The sequence below is a fragment of the Eutrema salsugineum genome, unplaced genomic scaffold, assembly GCF_000478725.1.
Source record: "Eutrema salsugineum unplaced genomic scaffold, Eutsalg1_0 scaffold_9, whole genome shotgun sequence".
NCBI lineage: Eukaryota > Viridiplantae > Streptophyta > Magnoliopsida > Brassicales > Brassicaceae > Eutrema > Eutrema salsugineum.
The window spans coordinates 9,518,876-9,528,564 of record NW_006256342.1 but is presented as its reverse complement, the minus strand read 5'-3'; the positions used below and the strand labels follow the sequence as shown (position 1 = coordinate 9,528,564).

Here is a 9,689-nt window from a genome sequence, read left to right as displayed (position 1 = left end):
ATGTCTTCCAGCTCTTCGATTAATTCTTCCTCGAATAAAATTCTTCCGGAAGACCACCGTGAGTCCTCGGAGCCGAGCTCCTCTTCTTCAAACCCTCAGCAGTCAAGTTCATCACGGGAAGAAAGCAATCTTCCCCAATTAGTTCGTAAGAACTCTAGACTTGCAGAAGCTAGCAGCAGCCGTGCTAGAGTTAGAATTGAAGCTACCGAAGATCTGACTGCAGAGGCTCGCGAAACAGAAGCTCGGGCTGGACCGAAGGTTGATGCTAACACCCCCGAGATCGAGGAGATCGAGGAAGAATTTCAGGGGGAGAACGTTGTTGATACGGAAGTCGACAACATTGAGGCGGTTATTCATGCTTCGCCACCACTTCCGAGGCGGAAAGTAGTTCGTCCCAACAACGTGCCCTCTTGTTCCCTTTCTCCTGGTGCCGTTCGAGCCGTGCTCGAGGCAAACAGGCTTGCGGACAAGATTATTTTCATCATTCCGGAGGCTAGAGATCGGCCGTGGGATGCTCCCGAAGGCTTCCTTTGCGTCTATCTGACGTACTTCACTCAGTGCGGGCTTTCTTTCCCCATTCCCTCTCGCCTACTGGGATACTGCAATCGGCGCGGCGTAGCTCTCACACAGGTGATGCCAGCCTCAATAACGAACTACGTTGGGTTCGTTTCCTTATGCGACGAGCTTGGCGAAGTACCATCGAGTCGAATTTTCGAAGACCTCTTCTCGGTCAATATCCATAAGTCCAAGGAGTGGTTCTTCGCCGCCAATGCCAAGCCGAAGAAGAATTTAGTTATGGGACCTAAGCCCAGTAAATTCAACGATTGGGAGTCCCAGTACTTCTATATCGAAATGAACGATCTCACCGTCAGCAATTCTGACATCGCAATTCAGTCGAATTGGAAGATTCCAATTGGTAGATTAGATGATTTCACACTTAGATAACTTTTGACTTTTACTGCTTGCTAACTCGACTCCGTCTTATTTTCGTAGGTCGTCATCTTCCGAGTCTCCTTCTCAACTCCGGACTCACCTCTGAGTTCGAAGAAGCATTCAGCGAAGCCGGTAAACGTCGTTGGCCGGAGGTTTGGGAAGAAATCCTACAACGCCGAGCTAAGAAAGCGGGTATGTTCATCGAATTCTATCTTTACTCACTTTATCCCGAATTTACTCCGAACTCCCCTTTAAACTTATTTTCATTTCAGGCTCCGTTCGAGAACCAAAACCACGCAAGCCGAGAACTCGAGCTAGCAAGCCTCGAACCGCTCCCAAACGCCAATCACTGAAGTCGCGAACTCAACGCTCCCGAGCTGCCAGGATGCTTTCCATTGACGAAATCCCAACTCTCTTTGATGAAGAGGAAACGGAGGTGGCCGAGCCGACCCCAGTCCTTGCTGCTGAACAGAACGAAGTGCAGCCAGAAGAGTTGCCACCTGCTGCGGGCTCACCTGATCAGGTTGATCAGAGGAAGACGAAGAAGAAGAAGTCTTCGAAGAAGAGTAAGAAAGCAGAGGACTCTTCTCGGGTGCAAGATACTCCCGCCGAGCTCGATCCACCGGCAGCTATGGCGTCGGGCCTCGCGCTCTCGCAAGATCGAGCTGAAGCTTCACACTCCCGAAAAAGGCAAACCAGAGATCATGTCGAGGGCTCTCAAGAGCACGGGCCGGCTAAGAGAGTCCGAGTTTGTTTTGACTACGACGAGGAGACTCCTTTTGAGGAGAACGTAGATGCCTGCACCGAGCTCTATCATAAGATCTCCTCGGAGGTACCTAGCCTTCCCTCGGTCCCCGAGCTCCGGTTTCCCAACATGTACAAGGGAATCGCTCACTCGACCGCTGTGGTAATTTTACTTACCCCTTATAGACTTAGATATCCTTCCAAGTATGAGTTCTAATTCCTGTTTCCTCTGTGCAGCTCGCCAGTCAGACCAATAACTTGGTCGCTGCATATGAAGTAGCCCTGTTCGACGAGCAAGTAAGGGTCTCCGAGCTCGAAGAAAGGATAGCCAAAGCAGAGGAGCGTCTCGCGACTGAGCTCCAAATCAACGAAATTCTGCACTCTCAAGTTGACTTGCTGAAAAAGGAGAGTGCAGAGCTGAAGGCGGTGAAAGACGAGCTCACCGAGGCCCAGAATTTACTCTCCAAAGAGTTCGAGAAGGACAAAGAGCGACTACAAGGTATGGTGGTGCACTGGAAGAATCGAGCTAGGAGCGTTCACGCAACGGCTTGCGAACGCCTTGAGAAGGTCATTCGGAGTTTGGATGATGCTGACAGGGCTCGGAAGCCGTACTTGGTCTACAACCAGCTCACCGGGGTCCTCGGTTTCATCAAGCAGTTGCGGAGGAAGGGTCTGTACGAGGTCCCGCCAGAAATGGTTGCGGATATTGAAGCAAGGCATGCCAAGGCGCTGGAGGACTTCAAGGCGATCGATGCTTGCGCGCTCACTGAGGAGGACAAGAAGATGTCTCCGTTCGTAGAGGAAGATGACATCCCGGTCGTAAATGTGACTCAGAGCGCACAAGATCCTGCGAGGGGCGAGCAGTTCGGCTCAAACGAGGACATACTCAACGCTGCTGCCTCGAAGACCATCTAATCTCTTCCTATTTTTCTTTTACTCTTCGAACTTAACTGCCCTTGCATGGGTTTCTTTTTGTAATTCCAATTCCGAGCCCTTGGTGGGTTCTGACTCTATTTGCCTCTCGGGGCTTTTTATTGTATGCGTTCGTTTTTCCTTCCTTCCTTGTCTTTAAAAGTTAGAAAAATCTTTCGAGTAGTAGATCGGCATCTAACCTTCGATTTAACTTTATGTCGTAGTTAAGATTTGCGATTAACGCTTGAGTATTAGATCGGTATATAGTAGATATTCGAACGTGATTATTATCTTTTGATAGCGAATTACGATAATTCGGCTTACGTTTTGCGAGTGTTGTGAACTCGGCTTACGGTGCGAATCTGAGGAGTCCGGCTTATCGTGCGAGCGTATGAGCTCGGCTTGGGGAACCCAAGTGAATCGTTTCGTACTGGAAGAATGAATTAGATTTGAACTCTTGTAAACGCACGAAACGAATTCAAGGTTTTTCTAAGTCGAACCTAAGTATGCGAGATGTGCTCGGCTTATTGTTCTTGGTGACTTAGAAATTTAACTGCGGGACTGGGCCCGGCTTTTGATATGTGGCTTAACCACGACACCATGTGGGTGTTCGCGAGACGGATCTCGGCTTTTAAGTTTGCATTCATGTGGAATGCTATCGAACAACTGGCCAGGAAGTCGATGTAAAGACAAGGAGTTCGGTCCCTTGTGATTTCGAACTAACACTGTCATATCTTGACAATAAAATTTTATTGATGTTATAGCTGGACTCGGTAACGAGCTGCCTACGTACCCTTTAAGGGGATCAAGCCATTCGTAGTTCTAAGTACAAAAGGGGTTTTTGCTCCGACTAAGTAGTTCGGAGGCTTTTTTTTTTTTTTTTTTTTTCTTTTTTTTTTTTGCGCTTTGAAGCGAACTAGTAGTAGTATCGTTTGAGATGCATCGACCTTCATAATCTGATATGGTCCGTCTAACTTCATGAGTTGATAAACGCCGGGCTTAACGACCTTCATAATCTGATATGGTCCTTCCCAGTTCGCGCCAAGTTTTCCTGCGTTCTTCTCTTCGGTGTTTTGATAGACTTTACGAAGTACGAGGTCGCCGTCTTCGAAGTGACGGCCCTTAACTTTTTTATTGTAGTAACGAGCTGCAAGTTGTTGGTAATTCTGTATCCGGAGTAGTGCTCGTTCGCGATGTTCTTCGACTAAGTCAAGTGTGTCGATCATTATATTGTCATTCGCCTCGGGTTGCTGGGTAAGCATAGTTCGGCGAATGCTTGGGACGTTAAGTTCGGCTGGACACATAGCTTCTGCGCCATACGCAAGGAAGAAGGGTGACTGACCGGTTGAACGTCGCGGTGTCGTTCGGTGAGACCACAGGACGCCATCGAGTTCGTCTGCCCACGTTCCCTTAGCGATATCGAGTCGTTTCTTCAGTCCGTCAATGATGGTCTTGTTCGTTGCTTCGGCTTGTCCGTTGCCTTGCGGATAACGCGGGGTTGAGAAACTTAGTCGGATTTTCCACTTGGCGCAAAAATCTTGGAAAATTATCGAAGTGAACTGGGTTCCATTGTCCGTAACGATCTCGTACGGAACTCCGTGTCGACAGATGATGAACTTCCAGACGAACTTCTTGACGTCGATTCCATGGATCTCGGGGTATGCTTTGGCTTCAACCCATTTGGTGAAGTAATCTGTGACGACGAGGACGTACTGCTTCTGGGTCGTAGATCGGCGAAAAGGACCGATGATGTCCATTGCCCAGCGCATGAAGGGATATGGTGCAGTCGAGGTCATCAGGAGCTCGGTAGGAAGATTCATCATCGGACCATGACGTTGGCACTTCTCGCAACGTGCCGTGTACTTCTCGCAATCAGAGAGCATAGTAGGCCAGTAATAGCCGGCTTTCTTGATCTTAAATGCCAAGGACCGAGCTCCGGAATGATTTCCTCCTTCTCCTTCGTGAATCTTTTGCATTACTTCCGCGATGTCATTGCCGTGAACACAAGTCAAAAGTACACCAGAAGCGTCCCATCTGAGAAGAGTACCTTTAATGACCACATACCGGGCTGCGCGAGCCTTAAGGCGCCGAGCTGCCCATTTATCTGCTGGAACCGTTCCATCTCCGATGTATTCCACGATTTCTAAGGTCCAATCCTCGGGTTTGTCTTCTCCTTCGGCTTCAATATCGATGGGGACGTGCTGGCCTTCGGACTCGTCCTCGGATTCGGGCTCGTTATCGTTAAGCTCGTCTGTATCGTTGTCGCGATCGGGGATGACCTCTTTAGGTTTCGTCTTTCGGGTGAGGGGTGGAGCACGGTTTGGCTGGGCTTCGTAGTCACGCCGTCTTGTAATGATATTGCAGCTCGGATGGTGCTCGATACTTGGTCGCTCGATTGCTGCAATCGGGATAGTTCGCCGAAGATCAGGATCGGAATTAGTCGCGAGTGCGGCTAAGGCGTCGGCGGTTGCATTCTCGTCTCGAGGTATCTTTGTAAGCTCGAAGGTGTAGAACTCGGAAGCAATATCTTTAAGAACTTTGAGATATGCGTCCATGCGGTTGTTCTTGGCCTCGTATTCACCGTGAAACTGGTTGGCTACGAGTTGAGAATCGCAATAGGCGTGTACGTGCTCGGCGCCGATACCTTTAGCGAGTCGTAGTCCGGAAATCAATGCTTCGTACTCGGCGTCGTTGTTGGATGCTGGGAAGCCGAGCCGAAATGACTGCTCGATTACTTCTCCTTCGGGTGACTTGAGACGTATTCCAACTCCGGATCCTTTATGGGATGATGAACCATCGGCGTGAAGAATCCAAGGTTGTACGACCGGATTGTCTTCGACGAGCTCCGGTGGGAGTTTGACCAAGAAATCTGCTAGGACCTGAGACTTCGTTGCCGTTCTGTTCCGGTATTCGATGTCATATTCACTAAGTTCGATAGCCCACTTAGCGAGTCGTCCGGACTGACTTGGGCTGTGAAGGAAAGTGCGAAGAGGGTGATCGGTCAAGACTACGATTGCATGAGACTGGAAGTACGGGCGCAGTTTCCGTGCAGAAATAACCACGGCGAAGGCGAACTTCTCCAAAGTCGGATAACGATACTCCGATCCGTCGAGGGACTTGCTCGTGTAGAAAATTGGTTTTTGTTCGCCGCGATCTTCTCGAACAAGAACGCTGCTAACTGCGAACTCCGAAATCGCGATGTAAAGATAAAGTGTCTCGCCGGTTTCTGGTTTGGACAGGACTGGCGGAGTGGACAGATATTCCTTTAGCTCGGCGAAGGCTTCTTCACACTTCTCGTTCCATTCGAGGTGCTTGTTACCGCGGAGAAGTTGGTAAAAGGGCAAGCACTTGTCCGTTGATCTAGATATGAATCTGTTAAGCGCTGCAATACGTCCGGTAAGTCGCTGAATTTTGCGTTTGGTTGTCGGCGAGGGGAGCTCGAGAATAGCGGCGATTTGCTTCGGATTAGCTTCGATGCCTCGCCGTGTGACGATATATCCGAGGAATTCTCCAGATGTTACGCCGAACGTACACTTAGTTGGATTAAGCTTCATACCATATTGATTCAAGATATCAAAGCATGTGCGAAGATGGCCGACGTGCTCGGAAGCGATGAGTGACTTCACGAGCATATCGTCGATGTAGACTTCCATAGTTCGTCCGAGCTGGCTCGCGAACATCCGGTTTACCAGTCGTTGGTACGTTGCTCCAGCATTCTTCAGGCCGAATGGCATGACCTTGTAGCAATAGATGCCACGGTCCGTGATGAAGGATGTCTTCTCTCGGTCCTGCGGATGCATGAGAATTTGATTGTACCCGGAGAACGCATCCATGAATGAGAGTAGTTCGTTTCCGGCAGTTGCTTCCACAAGGCGATCGATATGAGGTAACGGAAAGCTATCTTTCGGGCACGCTTTATTGAGGTCGGTGAAGTCGACGCAAATTCTCCATTTACCATTCTTCTTTTTCACTACCACAGGGTTTGCCAACCAATCTGGATACTTAACTTCGGTGATAGATCCAGCTTTGAGTAAGCGCTCGACCTCGTCATTCACGGCTTGCGCTTTCTCTGGCCCAAGCTTTCGGCGTTTCTGTTTGATAGGCTTGTATGTCGGATCGATATTGAGCTCGTGGCACGCGATCTGCGGGTCAATCCCGGGCATGTCTTCTACCGACCAAGCGAAGGTTGAGGTATGCTGTTTCAGGAAATGAATGAGTGGTTCACGGATGACTGGGTCGAGCTCGGCACCAATTCCAACTTGACGCTCTGGCCTGAGTTCGTCAATGCTAACTTGAACGATTGATTCCTGCTTAGGCTTTGTCTTTTGGACGATGAGCTTGTCAGTTGGCCCGAACGAACTAATGACGCAAGCTTGGTTGGCCGAGTGGAGTCTGCACTCATTTATGTAGCACGATCGAGCAACGGCTTGGTCTCCTCGGAGTGTGTACACACCGTCGGGGGTCGGGAACTTCAAGCATTGATGGTACGTCGAGGCGACCGCTTTCATTGCGTGCAGCCAAGGCGTACCGAGAATAGCGTTGTAGATCGCCGGTTTGTCGAGGATAAGGAACTGGATCATCTTTGCGATTCCGCCGACGTAGATTGGGATTTTGACAGTGCCGATCGTCATACAACGCTCTCCATCAAATCCGGTAAGTGGCTCGATGAACGGATCAATCCTATCTGACGCCAACTCGAGCTGGTCAAGTGCTTCCTTGAAGATAACGTTGACCGAACTGCCAGTATCGATCAGAATGTGGCTTACTTCGACGTCGTCGAGGAGTAGATCGACAACGAGAGCGTCATTATGCGGCTTGTGAATTCCGATTGTGTCAGCCTCGGTAAAGACCAAGGGCGCTCCCTTCAGAGGATCCTGTGGGGTTTTTGGTGTGCTAGCGGCTTGTTTGCTGTATTCTTTGATGGCTCGAACGGAATAACTGCAAGCTTCGATGGCCCCCATTATCATGTTGACACGTTTTCGCGCCTTAGGAGCACGATTCTCCGGAGCTCGGTCATCGCGATTCCGTTTCTGTTGCTCGGGCAAAGCAGGCGGATTCGGTGGCGGTGGTGGTAGTGTCGGTAAAGCCGGTGGAGTTGGTGGATCTTTGGCAAGTGCTTTCTCGAGATGTTCGTTGTTCGGTCGGGGCATCGAGAGTTGCCCACCGCTCTTAGGTGTATTTGAGCGTCGGAGTTCGTCGACCGAGATCGGCTCCTTGCGATACAGGCCGAGTATATATTCTCGCAAATGCCTGCATTCTTCGGTGCTGTGGCCCCTACGGTTATGGAATTCGCAGAATAACGACTCGTCTTGGTCTTCTTCACCGCGGACCCATTTATTATTCCACTGCTTGCTTGGTTGTTGGATTGCGTTAGCATAGAGTTTCCGCGGTTCTCGTATCCTCGACCGTATCCCGACTGCGGCTCGTTAGTCACGGGTTTCAGACGTTCGGGTTGTTTTGTTGAGTGACTTTGCTCGTACGCAGCTTCTTCTTCTTCTTCAGCAATGTAAGTATTAGCTCGGTGTAATGCATCTTCTAACGTCTGCGGTGGGTTGTGCGTGATCGCGCTTCGGAAACTGGTCTTTATCCGAGCTCCTTTCTGAAGGCATAAGAGAGCGGCTTCGTCGCTAATCGTGCAGTTGGCGACGATTTCCTTGAAGCGCTGGATGAAGTCGCGAAGGCTCTCGCTTGGTCCTTGAGCTATTTGCCAGAGCTCGGAGTTCTTGGTATTCTGTCCAATGAACATGGAGAAGTGCTTGACGAAGGCTGTCGTTAACTCTTTGTAGCTGTCGATTGAATTGGCTTCGAGCCGTGAGAACCAGTCGAGAGCTACTCCTCCCAGACTTTCCACAAATAGTTGGCATTGAACCGCGTCTCTTTCTTCGGCAGACTTAAACTGGTATCGGTTCATGCAGATGCCGAACGATGTCAGGAAGTGTCGAGGGTCAGAGTTGCCCTCGTAGATTTTCATCTTCAGTTTCTCCATGTGCTTGACCGGCGTCCCTGCGATGCGCGATGTGAAAGGAGTCTTCTGTGTTTCCTGAATGACGCGCTCGATCTCCGGAGCCGCGCTTGTGGCTTGATGTATTTTTGAGGTGATATCGCGAAGCTGTGCTTTCATCGCTTCAAACTCGGTGTCTCGGCTTGAATCTGGTGCTGGTGGGTTTGCTGACCCGACCGCGGCAGACCTCATAGTTCCGGTTGGATCTCTGTCGGCATTGAGATCTTCAATGATGTTCCGAACTCGGAGAGGAGTTCGTGTCTGACTGAGTTCGGCGATCTGTGCCGCCATCTGACTGAAACGTTTCTCGCTCCTTTTGTTGATGGCTTCGAACTGAGCAGTGAACATTTGGAGTAACAGGTCGGTTACGGCTGCGGGAGTTTGCTCGGCAGCAGTTCCGGTGTTTTCTCCAGGAGTTCCTCCCGTTTGTCCTGTTTGGGCGTTGATGTTATTTTCCCTGAAAGGGTTTTCTTCTTCGTGAACGTCGGATTGGTCTGCCATCACTGATTCAATCTTTCCGAAGTCCGATCAAAAATCTGAGATATCTGTTTAAAGCCCCCCTACCTGGCGCGCCAATTGTTGATATGTGAATATCGACAAGGGACAAAACAGTAATTTAGATCGGAAGCTTGGTTTTATTAGATTGAATCAAGTGAAATACAACTGAGTTCGGTTATTTCAATAGGCAATAACGAACTAAGACTTAATGCGACTAAGAAGCTGTCGTAACGAGTTCTCAGTCTTTCAGTTTTCTTGGGAATCCCCTCTTTCTGATGTCGATTCGTCTCCCTTTATATATATCTCATAAGTCGGTCTTCAAGCGCACCTTAGACGATATGGGACCGAGAGGAGTTTCCTTTTCTCTCGGTTCCTTTCCTTTTCTCTCCAAAGTTTCCTTTTTCCTTCAGGAAACTTTCCTGTTTCGGCCGAGCTCGAGGAAACCTTCTATTCCTTTGAGAGGTTTCCCACCGACCTCGGTCTAATGGGCTATCTTCGGCCCATCTTCGCTCGGCCCATCTTCTCTCGGTACATCCCTTCGTAAACCGGGCTTACGGTTCGCCGATCTCAGTTTGTACCGGAGAAAACCGGGGTGCGGTTT

General features: G+C 49.7%; 1 protein-coding gene across 1 annotated transcript; it reads left to right on the top strand.

The window, feature by feature from the left end:
* On the top strand, nt 1-2,592 carry LOC112085347 (meiosis-specific protein ASY2-like). Its single transcript, XM_024154556.1, has 4 exons — nt 1-916; nt 994-1,125; nt 1,206-1,840; nt 1,915-2,592. Exons 1-4 carry the CDS (start codon nt 1-3, stop codon nt 2,590-2,592), a joined length of 2,361 nt encoding a protein of 786 aa, XP_024010324.1.
* The last annotated feature ends 7,097 nt before the right edge of the window (nt 2,593-9,689 follow it).

Bases quoted from the DNA above. Each gene is read 5' to 3' on its own strand.
- LOC112085347 (XM_024154556.1), top strand. From the start codon at position 1: ATGTCTTCCAGCTCTTCGATTAATTCTTCCTCGAATAAAATTCTTCCG. The intron at 1,126-1,205 runs GTATGTTCATCG...TTTTCATTTCAG, and splicing joins ACGCCGAGCTAAGAAAGCGG to GCTCCGTTCGAGAACCAAAA. The intron at 1,841-1,914 runs GTAATTTTACTT...TCCTCTGTGCAG, and splicing joins TCGCTCACTCGACCGCTGTG to CTCGCCAGTCAGACCAATAA.